This window comes from Vulpes vulpes, chromosome 7 (genome assembly GCF_048418805.1).
Source record: "Vulpes vulpes isolate BD-2025 chromosome 7, VulVul3, whole genome shotgun sequence".
Classification (NCBI taxonomy): Eukaryota; Metazoa; Chordata; class Mammalia; order Carnivora; family Canidae; genus Vulpes; species Vulpes vulpes.
Window position 1 is genome coordinate 14,384,611 of NC_132786.1, and position 21,665 is coordinate 14,406,275.

A 21,665-nucleotide genomic window follows, 5' to 3' on the forward strand; every position below is an offset into this window, starting at 1 on the left:
GTGTCCCTAATTTCTTCTTAGAAATGTATAATTTTTCTCTCCCTGGCATTGGCATGTAAAACTACAGAATTTCTGCAGCTCTGGTGTGCTGTGGCACTTGGTTATATTTTCAGTAACCTCCAAACTGCTCCCATTCCCATCAATGCTCCATGTCTGATGAGGCATAAAATCTGTATCACCCAGGGAGCCCCCAGACAAGTCAGGGTGTTGGACAGATTAGTCTACTCTGATTTCCACTCCAGGGTCGAGTCACTGTATTTACCCTGGCTGTGCCTTACTGATCTGAGTGGGGAGAGATCCATCTGTGCACAGAATGCCATGAAATCTCCTACGCTTTTAAAGGGAATCCCATCTTACTTTTCTGTTGGCCTGGGTTGTACACCATTTCAAGTGGGCTCTAGCGTTCTCACAAAGATATTCGGGTTCATCTTTGTTGTTAACTTGTATTTCCATGGGTAATGAGGGCCTGGAGCTTTGAAGTCTACCATCTGCTGATATCACATCCTCTATATTTGTCTCTTGAACTGTCCTCATATTCCATTCTTTTCTTATAATGTCCTTCTCAAATGCTCGTATTGTGGTAATGCTCCTCTAATGAGTTTGGGTTGGTTTGTGTGTGTGTGTGTGTGTGTGTGTGTGTGTGTTTGGAAGAGTTTGAGAAGAGCTGGCATTAATTGTTCTTTATGTGTTGGGTAAAATTCACCAGTGTGTACATTTGGGTTTTTGTTTATTTTTGGTTTGTTCGTCTGTTTTTTGGTTGGGAGAGTTTTCGTTACTGATTCAGTCTTTCTCCTACTTAATTGGACTGTTTCAATGATCTGTTTCTCCTGGCTCAGTCTTGATAGATTGTGTGTTTCTGAGAATTTCAGCCGTTCCTAAGTTGTGCAGTTTGTTGGCATATAATCAATAATCAATTTGTAGTAGCCTCTATGATCTTTTGTTTCTGTGGTATCAGTTTTAGTCTCTCCTCTTTGAGATGTATTTTTGTTGATTTGGGTTCTCTTTATTTCTAGGATACCGTAGCTAGGAGTTTATCAATTTTGTTCATCTTTTCAAAAAACTAGTTCTTAGTTTGTTCATCTCTCCTATTATTTTTATGTTCTCTATTTTAATTATTTTGGCTTTAATCTTTTATTTCCTTTCTTCTGATAACTTTGGGCTTAGGTTATTCTTTTTTTTTTTTAAGATTTTATTTATTTATTCATGAGAGAGACACACAGAGAAAGAGAGACATAGGCAGAGGGAGAAGCAGGCTCCCTGTAGGGAGCCCATTGTGATACTCAGTCTCAGGACCCCGAGATCTTGACCTGAGCCAAAGGCAGATGTTCAACCACTGAACCAATTATTCTTTAAAAAAAAATTTTTTTTGGGATCCCTGGATGGCGCAGCGGTTTAGCGCCTGCCTTTGGCGCCTGCCAGGGCGCGATCCTGGAGACCCGGGATTGAATCCCACATCGGGCTCCCGGTGCATGGAGCCTGCTTCTCCCTCTGCCTGTGTCTCTGCCTCTCTCTTTCTGTGTGACTATCATAAATAAATAAATAAATAAATAAATAAATAAATAAATAATTTTTTTATTTTAATTTAATTTTAAATTCCAATTTAGTTAATATAGAATGTTATGTTAGTTTCAGGTGTACAATATAGTGATTCAGCATTTCCATATGTCACCTGGTGCCTATCACAAGTGCAGTCCTTAATCCCATGACCTATTTTACCCATCTCCCACTCCCCTCTGGTAACCATCAATTTGTTCTCTATACTTAAGAGTAATTTCCTGGTTTCTCTCTCTTCTTCTCTTCCTTAGCTCATTTTAAAATTTTTATTTATTTCTGTGAGAGAGAGAGTGAGCACAAGCATCAGGGAGGGAAAGAGGGAGAAGCATACTCCCCGCTGAGCTGGGAGTCCAATGTGGGACACGATCCCAGGATCCTGGGATCATGACCTGAGCCAAAGGCAGATGCTTCACCAACTGAACCAAGAGCAGTTTTGCACATTTGCCCCCCTTTGCACATTTTTTTGTTTCTTAAATTACACTTAGGAATGAAATCATATAGCATTTGTGTTTCTCTGACTCACTTATTTCACTTAGCATTACTCTTAGCTCCATGTACATCTTTCCAAATGACGAGATTTCATTCTTTTGTATGGCTGAATAATACTCCATCGCATATGTACCACTTCTTCTTTATCCATTCATCTATTCTTTTTTTTTTTATTCATCTATTCTTTTTAGAGTTCCTTGTATATTTATATATATATATATATTTTTTTTTTTTTCTGTATGTGTTTATAGCACTAAACTCTCCTAGAAATCTTTTGCTGCATCCTAAATGTTTTGGTATATTGTGTTTCCTTGTTTCATTTGTTTCAAGATACTAAGTATTTATGTAAGAAAGAGAACCCAGAAGTGGGTTGGGGCAGGGGGAAAGGAGAGGGAGAATCTTAAGCAGACTCCACACTCACTGCAGATCCCCGCACAGGGCTCGATCTCAAGATCCTGAGATCATGATCTGAGCCAAATTAGGAGTCGAATGCTTAACCAAGAGCCACCCAGATGGCCTCAAGATACTTTTTAATTTCCTCCTTAAGTTATTCTATGAAAGAATTTTTTCTTCTTTGACCTGTTGGTTGTTAAGAGAATGTTGTTCCATAAGTAGTTCTTTAGGGGGTCCCTGGGTGGCCAGCGGTTTAGCCCAGGGCGCGATCCTGGAGACCCAGGATCGAGTCCCACGTCAGGCTCCTGGTGCATGGAGCCTGCTTCTCCCTCTGCCTGTGTCTCTGCCTCTCTCTCTCTCTCTGTGTGTGACTATTATAAATAAATGAAAATTAAAAAAAAAAAAAAGTAGTTCTTTATACATCTGGGACTTCACGAATACAGTGGTCACTGGCCAGGCACATGTGACAATTTACATTGAATTTAATTAAAATTATATAAAATTGGGATCCCTGGGTGGCGCAGCGGTTTGGCGCCTGCCTTTGGCCCAGGGCGCGATCCTGGAGACCCGGGATCGAATCCCACATCGGGCTCCCGGTGCATGGAGCCTGCTTCTTCCTCCGCCTGTGTCTCTGCCTCTCTCTCTCTCTCTGTGACTATCATAAATAAATAAAAATTAAAAAAAAATTATATAAAATTAAAAATTCAGTTTCTCAATCACACTAGCCATACATATCAGATATGTAATAACCACATACCATATTGGGCAGCACTAGTAGATCCTTTTTACAGTAGGATCTATTGGTAGTCTTGATATAGAATAAGAGTTGTCAACCAGGTGCAATTTTGTTCCCCATGGGACGTAATGGCAATGTCTGGAAACATGTTTGATTTCACAAGTAGTGGAAAAGTAGTGCCGGTGTTTTACTGGCATCTAGTGGGTAGAGTTCCAGAAAGCTGTTAAAATCCCGTAATTCACAGGACAGCCCCCAACAGAGACTCATCCGGCCCACATGCCAGTAATTTTGACGGTGAAAACCTTTGCCCTATAATATGTTTTGGTGTGAGGTGGAGAGCTCCTTGTTTTTCCCTCTGATGGGCCAGCTGACTAGATCCCCTCTGCTGTGTGTACTCAATCCATCCTCTGCTTACCGCTGGTGAACATTAAGCTAAACATGTTTTTTCACTTAAATGGTGGAGAAGGTCCTATTGCCTTGCTAATTAGCATACAATTTTTAAAAATCGACCTCTGCTGTCTTACAGATTCTTTGACTCTGCACATATAGACAAGTCTCTGTTCCTGGCTCATCATGGCTTCAACTTCAAGGTAAGTGCCTTTGATGAAAGCCTTTATGAAAGGCCATGCCCAGGACATTTTTAGCTCTTGGTCCTGCTGGCCTCACTAAGCATATGGTGTCTAGGAAAGAGAAAGGAGGAAGAGAGAGCAGAAAATGGAGATTGAGGAAAGATGAGGCAGGCAGGGTAGTGTATATGGCATGGGTGAGGCTTTGTAGCTCCAGGGTCTACACTGTGTCTGAAAATGTGATTTATTTTTCTCATCTTTTTTTTTTTTTGTAAGATTTATTTTTTTATTGAGAGAGAGAGAGAGAGAGAGAGAAAGAGAGCACAAGTGGGAGGGTTAGAGAGAGAGGGAAAACACGCTCCAGATTGAGCACGAAGCCCGATGTGGGACTCGACCTCATGACTCTGAGATCAGGATCCAAGCTGAAACCAACAGTTGGTCACATAACTGTGCCTTCCAGGCTCCCTTTCCTCATCTTTTAATGCACAAGGTGCTTGCTACTGGACTACCATGGTCCTTGCAAGCTTTACCATTCCATGAGTCTTCTTTCTTTATTTTTTTCAAGTTTTTACTTAAATTCCAGTTAGTTAACATGTACTGTAATATTGGTTCAAGACTAGAATTCTTCACTTACCTATAACACCCAATGCTCATCACAAGTGCCCTCCTCAGTGCCAATCACCATGCCAATCCCCTGCCCACCTTCCCTCCAGCAAGCCTGTTTGTTCTCTATACTAAAGAATCTCTTATGGTATACCTCCCACTCTTTCCCTTCCTTCCCCTATATTCGTCTGTTTTTCTTTTTTTTTTTTTTTAATTCTACATATGAGTGAAATCATCTGGTACTTTCTCTTACTGATTGACTTTGCTTGACATACATAATACACTGTAGTTCCTTCCATAGCATTGCAAAAGAGAATATCATCTTTTGATGACTGAGTAATATTCCATTGTCTGTCTGTCTATCTATCTGTCTACGTACGACATCTTTGCCTGTTCGTCAGTCCATGGACATTTGGGCTCTTTTCATAGTTTGTCTAATGTTGATAATGCTGCTGTAAATATTAGGGTGCATGTGCCCCTTCAGAGAATATTCTTGTATCCTCTGAGTAAATACTTAATAGTGCTATTGCTAGGTCACACATAGGGTAGTTTTATTTTTAACTTCTTGAGGAACCTCCATACTGTTTTCCAGAGTGGCTGCACCAGTTTGCATTCCCCCAAGAGTGTAAGAGGGTTCCCCTTTCTCTGTAACCTTGCCAACATCTGTTGTTTTCTGTGTTGCTAATTTTAGACATTCTGACAGGTGTGAGAAGGGATGTCATCATGATTTTGGTTTGTATTTCCCTGATGATGAGTGATGTTGAGCATCTTCCCATGTGCCTGTTGGCCATTTGTAGGTCTTCTTGGGAAGAATGTCTATTCTGTCATCGGCCCATTTCTTAAATGGAATATTTGGTTTTTGGGTGTTGAGTTTGATAAGTTCTTTGTAGATTTTGGATAAGAGCTCTTTTTCTGATAGGTCATTTGCAAACATCTTCTCCCATTCCATAGGTTGCGTTTTAGTTTTGTTGATTGTTTCCTTTGCTGTGCAGAAGCTTTTCATCTTGATTAAGTTCCAGTAGTTCAGTTTTGGTTTTGTTTCCCTTGCCTTCGTACATGTATCTTGCAAGAAGTTACTGTGGCCAAGTTCAAAAAGGGTGTTGCCTGTGTTCTCCTCTAGGATTTTGATGGATTCTTGTCTCACATTTAGATCTTTCAACCCTTTTGAGTTTGTCTTATTGTGTGGTGTAAGAGATTGGTCCAGTTTCAATTTTCTGCATGTGGCTGTCCAATTTTCCCAACACCACTTATTGAATAGACTGTGTTTTTTTCAAGTGGCTATTCTTTCCTGCTTTGCTAAAGATTAGTTGACCATAGAATTGAGGGTCCATTTCTGGGTTCTCTATTCTGTTCCACTGATCTATATGTCTGTTTTTGTACCAGTACCACACTGTCTTGATGACCACAGCTTTGTAATGCAGCTTGAAGTCAGCATTGTGATGCCCCAGCTTTGGTTTTCTTTTTCAGCATTCCTCTGGCTTTTTAGGGTCTGTTGTGGTTCCATATAAATTTTAGTGTTGTGTATTCCAGCTCTGTGAAAAATACTTGTGGTATATTGATAGGGATTCCACGAATGTCTAGATCCCTCTGGGTAGGATAGACTTTTTCACAATATTCTCCCAATCCATGAACATAGAATGTTTTTCCATTTCTTTGTGTCTTCCTCAATTTCTTTCACAAATGTTCTGTAGTTTTCAGAGGACAGATCCTTTACCTCTTTGGCTAGGTTTATTCCTAGGTATCCAATTGTTTTGGTGCATTTAAATGAGATCAATTCCTTGATTTCTTTTTCTGCTGCTTCATAATTGGTGTATAGAAATATGAGAGATTTCTACATTGATTTTGTATCCTGAAACTTTCCTCAATTCGCGTTATCAGTTCTAGCAATTTTTTGCTGGATTCTGTTGGGTTTTCTAAATAGAGTATCATGTTGTCTGCAAATAGTGTAAGTTTGACTTATTTGCTGGTTCGAATGGACTTCTGGTATTATTTTAAATAACAATGGTGAGAGTGGACATCCCGGTTTTGTTGCTGACCTTGGAGGAAAAGCTCTATTTGCCCCCATTGAGGACGATATTAGCTGTGGGTCTTTCATCCATAGCCTTTATGATGTTGAGCTATGTTCCCTCTATCCAGACTTTGTGGAGGGTTCTTATCAAGAATGGATGTTGTGCTTTGTCAGATGTTTTCTCTTCATCTATGGAGAGGATCATGTGGTTCTTACCTTTCTTTCATTAATGTGGTATATGATATTGATTGACTTGTGGATGTCGAACCCCCCTTGTAGCCCAGGAATAGATCTCACTTGATTGTGCTGAATGATTCTTTTAGTCTAGTAGTGGATTTGATTTCCTAGTATCTTGTTTGGAATTTTTGCATGCACGTTCATCAGGGATTTTGGCCTCGTTGGGGTCTTTGTCTGGTTTTGGAGTCAAGGTAATGCTGGCTTCATAAAAAATGAATTTGGAGGGTTTTTTCCATTTCTACTTTTTGGAGCAATTTGAAGAGAATATGTAGTAGCTTTTCCTTAAATGTTTGGTAAAAGTTCCTGAGAAACCATGTGACCCTGACTTTTATTTGTTGGGAGATTTTTTTTATTTTTTATTTTTTTGTATTTTTTTTTATTGGAGCTCGATTTGTCAACATACAGTATAACACCCAGTGCTCAACCTTTCAAATGCCCTCCTCTGTGCCCATCACCCAGTCATCCCCCCGCCCGCCTCCCCTTCTACTACCCCTTGTTTGTTTCCCAGAGTTAGGAGTCTCTCTGCTTTGTCACCCTCTCTGATTTTTCGTTGGGAAATTTTTAATTACTGATATAATTTATTTGCTGGTAATGGATCTGTTCACATTTTTTGTTTCTTCCTGATTCACTCTTGGTAGTTTATATGTTTCTAGGAATTTATCCCTTTCCTCCAGCTCCTAGTTTCACTGATCTGGTCTACTGCTTTTTTTGTTTCTTTATCATTTATTTCTGCTCAATCATGATTATTTCTCTCCTTCTTTTGCCTTTAGGCATTACTTACTGTACCTTTCCTAGCTCCCTTAGGGTAAGGCTAGGTTGTGTATTTGCACCTATTCTTGCATCTTGAGGTAGGCCTGTATTGCAGTATACTTTCCTCTTAGAACCACTTATAGACAAATAGAGCTTTTCCTCCAAGGTCAGCAAAAGTTTGAGACTGTCTTGTTTTCATTTTCATTTGCTTCCATGTATTTTTTATTTCCTTTTTAATTTTCTGATTAACCCATTTATTCTTTAGTATGGTCTTCTTTAACCTCGATGCATTTGTGGTTTTTCCAAATTTTTCCTTGTGATTGACTTTAGGTTTCATAGCATTGTGGTGAGCCATTATGCATGATATGATCTCAGTCTTTTTGTATTTGTTGTGGCCCGATAGGCGACCCAGTGTGCGATCTGTTCTGGAGAATGTTCCATGTGCGTTCAAGAAGAATGTGTATTCTGGTGCTTTCAGACAAAATGTTTGTAATATATCTGTTAAGACCATCCAGTCCGGTTTGTTATTTAAACCATTTTTTCCTTGTTGATTTTCAGGTAGATGATCTGCCTGTTGCTCTAAGTGGGGTGTTAAAGTCTCCTAATATTATTTCAGTGACTTTAAGTTTGTATTTAATTGATTTTTAGGTTTGGGTGCTCCAGTTTGGAGGGCATAAATATGTACAACTGTTAGATGTTCTTGTTGGATAGATCCTTTTATTATATTATAGTGCCCTTCTTCATGTCTTCTTATCGTTTTTAGTTTAAAGTCTAGTTTGTCTGATGTAAGTGTGGCTGCTGACTTTCTCTTGATGTCCATTTGCATGGTACATGGTTCTCCATCCGCTCACTTTGAATCAACAAGTGTCTTTAAGTCTAAAGGGAGTTTCTTGTAGGCAGCATAGAGATGGGCCTTGTTTTTTTATCCATTCTGATATCCCATGTCTGTTGGTGGGAGCAGTTAGTCTGTTTCCCTTCAGAGTGAGTGTTGATAGATATGAATTTAGTGCCATTGTGTTACTTGTGAGGTTGGTGTTCCTGTAGATTTTCTCTCCTCCTTTGTAGTCTTTGTGGCTTTTGATCTTTCTTTACCTCTTGAAAAGTTCCCTTTAATATTTCTTGCGGGGGTAATGTAGTGGTCATGAACTCCTATTGTTTTTGTCTGTCTGGGAAACTCTTTTTCTCCCCTTCTATTCTGAATGATAGCCTTGCTGGAAAAGTATTTTTGGCTGCATATTCCCATTGAGCACGTTGAGTATATCATGCTTCTCCCTTCTGATCTGTTAGGTTTCTGTGGAGAGATCTGCTGCTAACCTTATTTCTCTTCCACTATAATTATGCAGGGGACAATCCCAATCTTTTGGTATTGGTTAAGACCTGATTTGTGACCCAGTAATTTAATTTAGGGATTTCTTTTCCATTGCTGCTCTCAGGATGTTTTCCTCATCTCTATATTTTGCAAATTCTACTCTAATATGTCTTGGTGTTGGCCTGCTTTTGTTGATTCTGGCCAGAGTTCTCTGTGCCCCCTGGATTTGGATGTCACCTTCCTTCAGCAGATTAGGGAGGCCTTCAGTATAACTTCCTAGAGTAAGCTGTCCGGCCCATTTCCCTGGAACTCCTATGCTCTGCCTGTTATTTTTTTTTTTAATTTACTATTTATGATAGTCACAGAGAGAGAGAGAGAGAGGCAGAGACATAGGCAGAGGGAGAAGCAGGCTCCATGCACCGGGAGCCTGATGTGGGATTCGATCCCGGGTCTCCAGGATCGCGCCCTGGGCCAAAGGCAAGCGCTAAACCGCTGCGCCACCCAGGGATCCTCTGCCTGTTATTATGCTTTATGAGGTCACCCAGTTCTTTAAGTCTATATTCGTGATCTTTTTCTTTCCTTTGACTTTTCAGCTTCATTATTTCTCATAATTTAATTTTTTTAAATCACGTATTCATTCTTCTGCTTCTTCTATCCTTGCGCTCATTGTATCTGGTGGATTTTGCATCTTGATTACAGGATTTTTTATTTCAGACTGACGAGTGTTTAGATCTTTTATCTCTGTGGTAAGGGACTCTCTGGTGTCTCTTACGCTTTTCTTAAGTCCAGAGAGTATCCTTAGATGTTGTTTTATTTGTATTCATTCATTTTTTTAAAGATTTTATTTATTTATTCATGAGAGACACAGAGAGAGAGAGAGATTGAGAGAGAGAGGCAGAGACACAGGCAGAGGGAGGAGCAGGCTTCATGCAGGGAGCCCGATGTGGGACTCGATCCCAGGTCTCCAGGATCACACCCCGGGCTGCAGGCGGTGATAAACCGCTGTGCCACCAGGGCTGCCCTTAGATGCTGTTTTAAATTCTGGGTCAGGCATATTACTTATATCTGTTGGAATAGATCCCTGGCTATGACCTTTTTTGTTCTTTCTTTTGGGATGAAGTCTTCCCTCTTGGCATTTTGCCTAAGTCTCTGTCTTCTAGGTGTTAGGAAAACCTTTATGTTTCTTTGTCATAGGGGTGATGACTGTATTAAGAAGAGGTTGTATGCTGACCAGGCAGGGCCTGGGCTTCAGGAAGTGTCTGGAGTATGCTGTGTACTCTGCTGCTGTGTTTTGGCAGCTCTTTCCCTTAGGTCACCTGTGCAGTGTTTCCGCCTGCCTGCAGTGTGCCCTTGTCCAGTGTGTGGTGAATTTTACCTAGATGTGCGGTGGTCATCTTGGTAGAAAGGCTAGACCCAGTATCCATTACAGCTGGTGTTGTATCACTCCATGGTCTGTAGTCTTGGGTGTGGGGAGTGGGTGCTGGTTGTCTGGGGAGGGAGAGGCCCAGCTGCCTTTCCGGCTCTCAGGTACACTTGCCCTTTGAAGAAAGCACCTGCAGAGCATAAGGGGATGGGGATCGGTGTAAGTTTCTCAAGCTCCCACTTTGTTCTCTGTACTGCTGCCTGAAGTCCTCAGTGTTGACTAGGAGCGGATAAAAATGGCATCATGCACTCAGTGTTCACACCCACAGCTATTCAGGAAGCCATCATAGAAGAGGGAACCATGTTCCCTCATTGGCCCCAGGCTTCCTTCAGATTCCTGCCTTCCCCCTGTCTGTGTCTGAGCTGTCTGACCCCCAGTGGCTCAGTGCTCCTGTTTTATCTCATGCATGCTGGCTGGGTTTCAAAACTCCAAATTTTAGGGACCCAGTGTGGCATGGAGCCACACTAATCCTCTGGGAGGGTCTGCCCTTTGTGGCCGGTGCCACTATGTCCCTAAAGGGCCATCACGTGAACACACTGGGTCTTGGAGTTTATGGTGAAGCACAGCGAAAAAGCCAGTGTCCAGGTTAGCTGCCCTCAGCAGCTGCCTCTGCTCCTATGGTAATGCGTGGGGCAGTTCAATGCTGTCTGCTGCCTGTTTTGTCCCTGAGTGGCAGTGCCACCTCTCCTAGATACACTCCAGTGGGCCCCAGGGGATCCTCAGACACGCTGTCTGCTGCTGGACCTCTGCCCGCCCACCCCCACCCCAGGAGCACTTCAGAGCTGGCCAGGCTCCACCCATGGAGATGGCATGGAGTTCTGAGATTCCAGACTCTGAGCTCCCCTGCTTCCAAGAACTTTCTATAATCAGCCCCTTTTGCTTTCTCCCCTCGATGGCTTTGGGGAAATGTTTCTCTTGTGCCCCATGCATGTCCTCTCCCACACGCACTCTCCTCTCTCCCTGACCATGGCCCCCTCCCCCCTTCACCTACCCCAGATCCTGTCTCCCCCAGACCTACCTTCCAGGCTGTAGCCCCTTTTCTCCAAGTTCTGCACTTTGCTCTCCATCCTCAGATCAGTTTCTTGGGTGTTCAGAATGATTTGGTATTTCTCTAGCTGTGGTCATGGGATGAGGCAAGCCTAGGGTCGCCCTCCTATTCCTTCCTCTTAATTCCTCCTCCCCTTGTCCAGCAGTCTGAACAGCCACGCGCAGGAGGTGTTTAGAGTGAGGTAGTGAGACTGGTGGAAGCCCTGGCTGTCCTGGCCTGGATCTGCTGCTGCAAACCAAGAGAGGCAGGGACACTTGTGAAGATGGCTACTGACCCCAGAGAAGTGCTTGATCTGAGGTCCATGGGAAGCGCTTTTGTATCCTTGAAAACTAGGTTCCCTTCCTGGCCCACACAGAGCATAAGAAGTATCTTAGTTCCCTGAGGTCAGACCTCCCAGGCCTTGGTTCTAGCACAAAGGCTAATGAAGTCAGCATCACGAAGTGAGTCTGAACTCGAGAGTCCAGGGGCAGGTGTTCAGAGACCTTGCCTCTGTGTAAAGTCTGTTTCCTCCCTTGGGTTTGAAATTCTTTTAAGTGGCGCAGGACATCAGTAGTGCCCACCTTCCCCACCCTGTCCTTTCTCACACCCTGGTGGCCCTCCTCCGTCCCACTACAGAGGGCTTCCTGTGACAGCTGAACACATCTGAATGTCCTGATGGGGCCTCTAGACCCCTGGGGCCCTGGGCCAGGTGTCCTGGGCTCCTTGCTCCCCTGTTACTATATCTGAAGCCTCCTTGCTTGCAGATAGCCTGTCTTTTTGGGTTCAGGGACTTGTACCTGCCGCTCTCTTCCTGTGCCAGGGACACCCCATCTCCAGCTCTCTGTAAGGCCCACTCTCTTTCTCAGGTCACCCGTGTGGTGAGCCTTCACCCATCATCTATTGGAAATAGCAGCCCCAGTCTTAGTGTTTTGCTGTATTCTCTGAACCTGGTGCCGTCCCACAGAGCTCCTTGTCTGTTGAACTGTCCTCCTTCTCCTCCAGGGCAGATCAGGAGTGGAGCACGTCCACTGCCAGGCCCTGAGAAGCACCTCATCACAGTCGGTGCTCATTAAACACAAGTATCTCTTGACATCCAGTTAGTTCCCACGTGCTCAGGAAGAGTTAGGAAGGCAGGGGTTTCCATGTTTTGTGAGTCTATCTGGCTTCTGAATTGCAGCTGCTACGTAGTAAGATGTCTAATATTGAGGGAACCATCTAAAAACCTGTCTGAATCTGTTCAGGTCCTGAATTGGGGTAGTAAGGCTTCAAATAGGGAGAGTTTGGAAATTTGGGAAAGACGAAACTTATAATTGCTCAATTTGTAAGGGAAAGGGAAGACCCAGGTAAGACAGGGATGAAAGTAGGGCTGCTGAGGCCATTGAGTCAGAGGACATCACTGGTGTCACTTCAGCAGCTCAGGCTCCCTGGTGGTGGTTCCTCCCTGGGGATGACAGTGCCACCTGGACTTATCACTAGAGGCGATCTTCTCTTCAAAACACTTTAAGAAAGAAAGAAGAATGGAATGTGTCCCTGGAGGTCCTCCCACTAAAATACTCCTGCACTTGAAAGTGTAACATGTGCTGGCCTGAAACTCAGTCACGTGGCCTGGAGCCTGATGGTGCTGGGTCTGACGTGCTGTTGGGGCCCAGGTGCTCTGTGGTGGGAGCCCTCTTCTCCAGGCAATGCTTTAACAGAGTTTCCTGCTGAAACACTGTCTCCTTGTGGCCTCTCCCCCCCTTGGTTCCTATCATTGCAGCAGCTTCACTGTTGGGAGAGGTGCCAGTTCAAAGGCAAAGTCTGCGAAGCTGCTCGAGGTTCTGAATGCACTGGAGGAGGAGGAGGAGCGCAGCCACAGCAGGCAGGAGATCTTCATTGCGCCACCTGACAGTGCCTCAGGGGACTTCACTGACGAGGACTCAGGGGACGAAGGTGGCCGACGAGGCTTCCACCTGCCCGGCAGCGTCCTGCATGCCTCCGTGGTGCCTGAGGACTCTGGCGCAGACGAGGAGGAGGAGGAGGAGGAGGAGGAGGAGGAGGAGGAGGAGGAGGAGGAGGAGAAGGAGGAACAGCTGTTGCAGCCGGCCTTGAAGAGACAGAGGGCAATGGTGGAGCCTCGGCGTATTTGGACCAAGAGAGATATCCAAGCTGACTTCTGCAGCTGGACTGCATCTGATCCTCACATAGAGGATCTCAAGAGCCAGGAACTGAGTCCTGTCGGCCTCTTTGAGTTGTTTTTTGATGAAGGAACAATTAGTTTCATTGTTAATGAAACCAATCGTTATGCTTGGCAGAAAAATGTCAACCTGGGGCTCACAGCCCAGGAATTAAAGTGTGTTCTGGGCATTTTGATTTTAAGTGGGTATATATCCTATCCAAGGAGAAGGATGTTTTGGGAAACCTCTCCTGATTCCCATCATCATCTTGTGGCTGATGCAATCAGAAGGGACAGGTTCGAAGTGATCTTCTCCTACCTACATTTTGCAGATAACAATGAGCTGGATGAAAGTGATAGGTTTGCCAAAGTCAGGCCTCTCATCGTCCGGATGAATTGCAATTTCCAGAAGCACGCACCCTTGGAAGAGTTCTACAGCTTTGGAGAGTCCATGTGTGAGTACTTTGGGCACCGAGGATCCAAGCAGCTGCCTGCAGGGAGGCCCATGCAGCTGGGCTACAAGATCTGGTGTGGGACAACCAGCAGGGGCTACCTGGTGTGGTTTGAGCCCTCACAGGGCACGCTGTTCACCAAATCAGACAGGGGTCTAGACCTAGGAGGCAGTATGGTGGTGAAGTTTGTGGATGCGCTTCAGGAGCGTGGCTGTCGGCCTTACCACATATTTTTCGACAAGGTTTTTACAAGTGTCAAACTCCTGTCCATTTTGAAGAAAAAGGGGGTGAAGGCCACAGGAACTGTTCATGAGTATAGGACTGAGCGATGTCCCCTCAAAGATCCCAAAGAACTTAAGAAAATGAAGAGAGGTTCATTTGATTATAAAGTCGATGAGAGCGAGGAGATTATCGTGTGCCGCTGGCATGATGGCAGTGTGGTCAACTTCTGCTCCAATGCTGTGGGCATAGAGCCGGTGGGGCTGACCAGCCATCCTTCAGGAGCAGCCAAAACACGGACCCAGGTCCATCAGCCCTCTCTGGTGAAGCTGTACCAGGAGAAGGGGGGCGGTGTCAGTCGGATGGACCAGAACATTGCTAAGTACAAGGTGAAGATCCGGGGCATGAAGTGGTATTCAAGCTTCATTGGCTATGTCATCGATGCTGCCCTGAATAATGCCTGGCAGCTGCACAGGATCTGCAGCCATGATGCCCAGGTGGACCTCCTGGCCTTCCGGAGATATGTGGCCTGTGTGTACCTAGAGAGCAATGCTAACGTGTCCTCCCAAGGGAGGCGAAGCAGGCGGCTAGAAACTGAGAGCCGCTTTGACATGATTGGGCACTGGATCGTCCACCAGGACAAGAGGACCCGGTGTGCCCTCTGCCACTCACAGACCAACACGCGCTGTGAAAAATGCCAGAAGGGTGTCCACGCCAAGTGCTTCAGGGAGTACCATATCCGGTGATGCACGAGGGCCAGAGGGAGCCCTGTGGATGTTTGGTTTATAATGAGATTTTACAGCTACTTACATATAGTAGATGGAGCACCTGATTTTGTGTTGGGAAAAAGAGACCTGAATCCCTCATTATTTGCTTTTGTATTTTCTCCGTATCTCCATTATACTTCTCTTTTTATTGTCTTCTGTGATGCCCACATGTAATATAAATTAGTATTTATATTGGCAATGATCGGTGTTTATAAATCTCTAGATTATACTTCTTATTTACTTCAACAATGGGCCCTTTTTATTCAGATAAAAATCTTCCTTTGAGTTATACCTGAGTCCCAGTAAAGAAAGTCAAATATAGCCAAAAACTTTGTGAAACTTTTATGAAGAGTAAAAAAGGTAATTGCATGCTACTGATGACAATCTAAGATGGAACATTAGTATATAGGTATGGTATTGATGTGATGAAGGATATTTTATCATTTTATTTCACTTTAACACTAGCCGACTCTCCGTGGATAGATATTTATCTATTTATCTCTGCCTTCTATTTATCCAGAGGGCTAGATTTGTAGACTCTATCAAGATTTTCTTGATAAAAATATTTTCCTGGGGCGACTAGGTGGCTCCCTTGGTGAAGTGTCAGCTTTCAGCTCAGATCATGATCCCAGAGTCCTGGGATGGAGTCCCACATCCAGCTCTCTGCTCACCGGGTAGTCTGTCTCTTTCTCCCCCACTTTCTCCCCCTGCTTCTCCCCATGACTCATTCTTTCCCCCCCTCAAATTAATTAATTAACTAAATATTTTCCTACTTTAAGTATATTCTTTTGGGATCCACTTTCATAACTAGAGCGAGATAGGAATCTCTCTCTCTGCCAAAACAATGGTTTGCATCATTTTAAAAAATATATGCATATTTCCCCACTGATTTCAATTCTAACTATATAAATTCCTGAAATTTTGGGTTAAGTATTAAAACACAGGAGTTATTCCAGACGACTAAAAGAAATACCTGTAAAAATTTGGACCTATCAAACATCAGAGAAAGGAACTTTTTTTTTTTACTTTTTAAAAATTCAATGTTTATTACTAATTTGGGGGTAGCATATAGTGATTCTCAATGGCAATAATAACTAGTGCTGGTTACATCAAGTGCCCTCTGTAACGCCCATCACCCAAACACCTCATCCCCCACCTCCCTCCCCTCCAGCAACCGTCAGTTTGTTTCCTATAGTTGAGTCTCTGATGCTTTGCCTCCCTTGCTATTTTCATTCTGTTTGATTTTTCATTTCCTTCACTTCCCTTATGTACATTGCTTTTGTTTCTTAAATTCCACATGTGAGTGAAACCATATGATATTTGTCTATATCTCTGACTTATTTCGCTTAGCCTGCCACCGTCTAGTTCCACCCACATTGTGGCAAGGGACAAGATTTCATTCTCTTTGCCAGCTCTGTAGTATTCCACTGTATAGAAATACCACCTCTTTTTCATCTATTCATCAGTCAACAGATATCTGGGTTCATTCCATAGTTTGGCTCTTGTGGACATTGCTGCTGTAAACATTGGGGTGCAAGGACCACTTTGAATCTGTAGCTTTGTGTCCTTTGAGTAAATACTTAGTTGTGCCATTGCTGGGTCATAGGGTAGCTCTAGTTCTAACTTCTTGAGGAACCTCCCTACTGTTTCCAGAGTAGCTGCAGGAGCTTGCATTCCCATGAGTCAACAGTGCATGAGGGTTCCCCTTTCTCTGCATCCTCACCAGCATCTGTGGTTTCCGGAGTTGTTCATTTCAGCCATCTGATGGTGGTTTGCCATTGTGTTTTTGAGTTGCATTTCCCTGATGATGAGGGACCTTGAGCATTTTTTTTCACATGTCTGGTAGCCATTTACCTGTTTCATTTGCAAATATTGAACCACCCCTGCAAAAACAAGGCCAATTTAAGAGTTGAATTATTACCTGGGAAAAGGTGCTTCCCTAACACAAGGATAAAGGAGAACTCTAAAGAATACAGAACTGCAGCTGGAGTCCTGGCTCCACCAGGCAAGTCTGTCTGATGGAATTTCAGTCGGGAAGTAAGCTACATAAGGCAGGTAGCTCGTCACTGTTCTGGCAAAGTGGGCACACGTACCTGGTTTTTGGAAGCATCCACGGTGGACAGACAGGTCCCTGACACAGCAGGTTTAAAGCAGGTTTAAAGCTGGAGCGGCTGTGGCATGGAAATCTGGGAATGTGGCTCCCTCGCTGGCTGTGAGGAAAGGCCAGGGGAATCCCTAAGGAGCAACACTAGGCACACGGGGCTAGCTGCTGCACACTGTGCACTTGGCTGGTGATGCTGACACTCCGGGCAGAGCGGCCTGTCCCAGCACTTACTGGTCTCCATCATCATGTCTCCAGTGCTTATGTTTTTGCACCCTAGTTTTTTTTTTTTAAATCACATTTATGTTAGTTTTTCAAACCACTAGCATTTAGCTTTATGATTTTCCCCAGCATGCACCTGCTTTCTTTTAATGAAGCTCTGCTTTTATATTTGTAATGTAGTTGCTTCTCTCTTCTGTTCTATTTGCTATTCTTCTTTGGCTTCTTTTTTTTTTTTTTTTTTAGGATTTTATTTATTTATGAGAGACACACAGAGAGAGGCAGAGGCACAGGCAGAGAGAGAGAGAGGGAGAAGCAGGCTCCATGAAGGGAGTCCGACGCTCGATCCCAGGTCTCCAGGATCGTGGAAGGCGCTGCTTGTTACTCGACTTATGTTCCATGGAATCTGTGAGGTACGATCATACTTATATTCGAGGCTTGCTGTTTTGTGTCACCAGTCTGCTCCTGCTTCTTTATCCCTCTTTCTGCTTTTTTGGTTTGATGAATTATTTTCATTGTTCCCTTTCAATCTTAATTATTCCGTTTTCTCCCTTCAAGATTCAGCTTTATTTCTTTTTTCAATTAATTATCTTCAATGGTGTTACTTCTCCTCTGCTGACTTTCTAGTTCTGCATATCCAGGATCATGTCCTGGGCCGAAGGCAGCGCTAAACCATTGCCACCTGGGCTGCTGTCTTCTTTGGCTTCTTAAAGGAGAAGCTTCTTCACCTGATTATCAGCATTTCTTCTTCTCTAATATAGACACGTGCAAGCCTGTTTGTACCTTTCATCTACACCCCAAGCAAAATTTGTTTTCATTACATTCAGTCTGGACTATTTCCTGAGTTTTCCTGTGATGTGTCCCTCGACACATGGCTCACGAACACATGTGTTGTTTCCTGTCTCAGCAGGAAGGGATTTCCCAGTTGTCTCCATGTTGTGGATTCCCCACTGAAATCCAGTTTTCAGGATCACAGTCAGCGGGAAGTCAGTCTTTTACAATCTGTTGAGACTTGGTTCATCATCAGCATACAGTCTGTGTTGTCGATCATTCTGTCTGAAATGCCGAAGGACATATATTCTGAGTTACTGTGTGTAGTAGTAGAGCCAAAGGGTGCAGGTGCTCGGTCTCCCCTTCGCTGTGGGTTTTCCTGAGTGTTCTGGCCGTTAGCGTGAGAGCGGCGTGTGAAGCCTCCAGGGCTGGTTTGAAATTTGTCCGTTTCTTCCTTTACTTTGCGGGCATATTGCTATGTGCCTATGACAAAGGCTGTGCATGTCATCCCGCCACCCCAACCCTCTCTGGTGTGAGATGTCCCACTTGCTTCAGGCAAGAAGTCTTCACTTTGAGTCAGCTTGGCTTCTACAAGGAGAGCTCACTGCTTCCTTTGGTTTGTGTCTGTGAGCTGCCCATTGTCCCATCTTTTATTGTGGACTTTGTGTCTGGAGTCTGCACGGGCTCCCTGTCAACAGCAGAGACTGGGCTATTGTTTTGATGGGCCGCCGGCTTTTGCTGGAAGGTGCTGCTTGTTGCTCGACTTATGTTCCATGGAATCCGTGAGGCATGATCATACTTACATTCGAGGCTTGCTGTTTTTTGTCACCAATCTGTCCCTGCTTCTTTATCCCTCTTTCTGCTTTTTTGGTTTGATGAATTATTTTCATTATTCCATTTCAGTCTTATTTATTCCATTTTTTCCCTTCGAGATTAAACTTTATGTCTTTTTTTTAATTAATTATCTTCAATGATGTTACTTCTCCTCTGCTGACTTTCTAGTTCTGCATATGCGTATACATTTATATCCGTTCCTATGCCGGTGCGTGCAGATACACATCATTATTTCAGTTCAGTTGGTGGTCAAGCTGGAGAGTCAGTGCCTCCTGTCTACTTACAGTTCTGTGGCTGACAGCAGGTTTCCTACTTGTAAACACTCAGTCTTAAGACTCACTAGATTGATTCATCACGCTGCCTTTTTATGATCGCCCTCATGTTTCAATTCTACATGCCTGCAACCACAATAGTGCTTTTTTTTAAAAAAAATCAATTTTCATTCCCCTTCTTTATGTCCATATATATTCATAAGCAGTCATATTCATTTACATATCCATACTCAAGGGCAGCCCTGGTGGCGCAGTGGTTTAGCGCCACCTGCAGCCCAGGGCGTGATCCTGGAAACCCGGAATCGAATCCCACATCGGGCTCCCCGCATGGAGCCTGCTTCTCCCTCTGCCTGTGTCTCTGCCCCTCTCTCTCTGTCTCTATGAATAAGTAAAATAAAAAATCTTAAAAATAAAAAAAAGAAAGTGTTAACATATTCATACTCAAATAGACAGCATTATTTACATATATATTTATACATACACATATATATACACACACATACACATGCGTGCACACATATCTTGCTCTTATTTCCTTCAGACGGTCTGTAGTTCAAGTAGAAAATTTTCCTTCAGCCTGAGGAATTGCCTTTTGTATGTTTTATGGAGATCTCTCATATGTTTTCTCAGTTTTGTGGAATATGATTCAGAGTTCCTGGGATTGCATCTCCCTCCCTCTCCCTCTGCCTGTCTTCACTGATCATGCGCACGCACTCTCTCTCTCTCTCTCCCTTAAATAAATAAATAAAATCCTAAGAATTAATACTACTACTACTAGTAAATAACACACAGAGTGAGCATAAAGATGGACATGCAGGCCTGCTAGGCCTGGCTGGAGACCCCCTCCCTCGTGCCTGTGTTTGTTGTCTTCCCCTTGTGCTGCTGCCTGCAGAGGTGCATGACCTCCCAGGGAGGGAGAAAAGGCCCATGGAAAAGCCACCCTGGCTCCTGAACGACCCCGTGAACAAGTTCAGTCTCCAATCTGAACAGCCACTCAGTGCTGTCAGGTGGGGCAATCTGTGTTGACGCGATACTGACATTGGAGGAGTCACTTGATGATTCCGCATAATGGGATAGACCTACCAAAGGTGGACATCTCCAAGTAACTGAAATAGTTATCACTCTAGTAGCTTGAAAATGACCGATGGACGCCTGGCTGGCTCAGTCCATAGGACGTGTGGTTGTTGACTTCAGGGTCGTGAGTTTGAGCCCCACGTTGGGCACAGAGTTTACTTGAAAAACAAAGAAAACACAAGAATTTAAAAATGTCCAAAGTCAATAAGGCCCTAACCGTTGTGGGGCCTGAGGCGGGATGGATCCTCCCACCTGCTCCTTCAGCCACTGAGCCCTGAGCACAGTGCCAGAGCTGATAAGCCGACCAGATGCTCCCTCTCGAGCTCATGCTCCAGCGGGAAGATGCACAAAATATGGAGCAAGGTCATGAATGAGAAGGGCCGTTGCTCCCTAGAAAGAGAGCCTGGTGCTTCCCTGGGTCCTGAGCTCCGCAGGTGAGGCTGTGACAAGGCTGTGCTGCGGGGACGTGGGGACGTCCTGAACCCCGCACATGTCAGGGCACGCAGCCGGGCAGAGGCCACCACGGTTCAGACGCTCGAGGCAGAACTTGGTGTTGCCAGAGTGGCGGTTCGAAGGGGGGCCCGGGGGCCGGAAGAGGGGAGCAGCAAGAAGGGGAGGGGGGGCAGGGCCCTGTCCTCTCACTCTGAGACCACATTTCCCCGCCCGGTGGCTTTCCCCACCAACACTCCCTGTCCCCCAGTGTCAGGGGCCAGGGATCCCACAGGACGCAGCGGGGCTCCTGCCAGAGCCTTCCAGGGGGCGGAGGCTGCTGTCAAGACCGAGGATGGACCTGCTTCCCAGAAGCTGGGCTCTCGGAGGGCTGGGGGCGGGATTCAGTCCACACTGCAGGCCAAGTTCCCAAACCTGTGGGCTGTTGTCCCCGGAGGCCAGGGCCCGAGCAGGGACTGTCTTATGGCTCAACATATGGCCTTGTGGCCCAGTGTGGGGACCCAGGAAAGACGCGGGCCAGACTGAGAGCTGCTGGGCCCTGAGCTGTTACAACCAAACTCTAGAAGTGGCTTTGGGTCACATTGCCTCTGCTGCGGGTGCAAGTGTGTCATCAAGTGCAGGCCACACTCCAAGAAGTTATGCCAATCTGTGAGATTCTGGGGCCAGTCGTGCACTCGCTTTTGTCATTGTTCCTTCAACATAGATGCACTGAGGCCCGAGACACCAGGAACCGCAGAGTCATAAGTGCTTGCTCTCAGGACCCGCAGAGACACGGCCCCTCTGGCTCCTAGAACCGGGAGGCCGGAGTCCGAGTGCGCAAGGGGGACAAGCCGGTGACCTGTGGGGAGGCGCACGTACCGCACTTCATCGCCCACCGCAAGGGCTGGCTGTCTGTCACTGCACACAGGTGAGGGAGGGGCCCCTGCCGGGCGGGCGGAAGGACCCATCTCAGCGAGTCACGGCCTCCCCAAACAGGAGATAAACACCTGGGAGGGGCTTGCTTCCATTCCTCCATATTCAGAGGTTTTATTCTCGGATTTCACACTTGCGAGTCCCCGTGGACGAGCCGAGCACCGCCCTGCACACACCTTCCCCGCCAGGGCTCTGCCTTCTTATTTCCGCTCATGCTGCGAACAAGTGTTCTTTTCCCGATGGATTAGTGCCACATGTTCACAGTTCTGTGCTTTTGGTGGGTGATTCCGCTGCCTTAAAGTAGCCCTAATGCTGAAATGTGAAGCTCGGGAAGGGTGTGAGGTACA

General features: G+C 45.0%; 1 protein-coding gene across 9 annotated transcripts in view; it reads left to right on the forward strand.

Annotated features, from left to right (window-relative positions):
- The window catches only part of PGBD2 (piggyBac transposable element derived 2), a 71,874-nt gene that overhangs the window by 7,844 nt on the left and 42,365 nt on the right, over positions 1 to 21,665 (forward strand). For 5 of the 9 annotated variants that reach the window (XR_012002482.1, XR_012002483.1, XR_012002480.1 and 2 more), the window contains exons 2-4: positions 3,699 to 3,762; positions 12,852 to 17,418; positions 21,110 to 21,313. Coding sequence is in view for 2 of the 9 variants with exons in the window: in XM_072763006.1 (XP_072619107.1) it covers positions 3,746 to 3,762; positions 12,852 to 14,664 (1,830 nt within the window). In the remaining 7 variants the exon portion in view is untranslated. Of the gene's footprint in view, positions 1 to 3,698; positions 3,763 to 12,851; positions 17,419 to 21,109; positions 21,314 to 21,665 lie in introns of those variants that run through there. The other 4 variants (XM_072763006.1, XM_072763005.1, XR_012002485.1 and 1 more) reach the window with 3 other exon arrangements.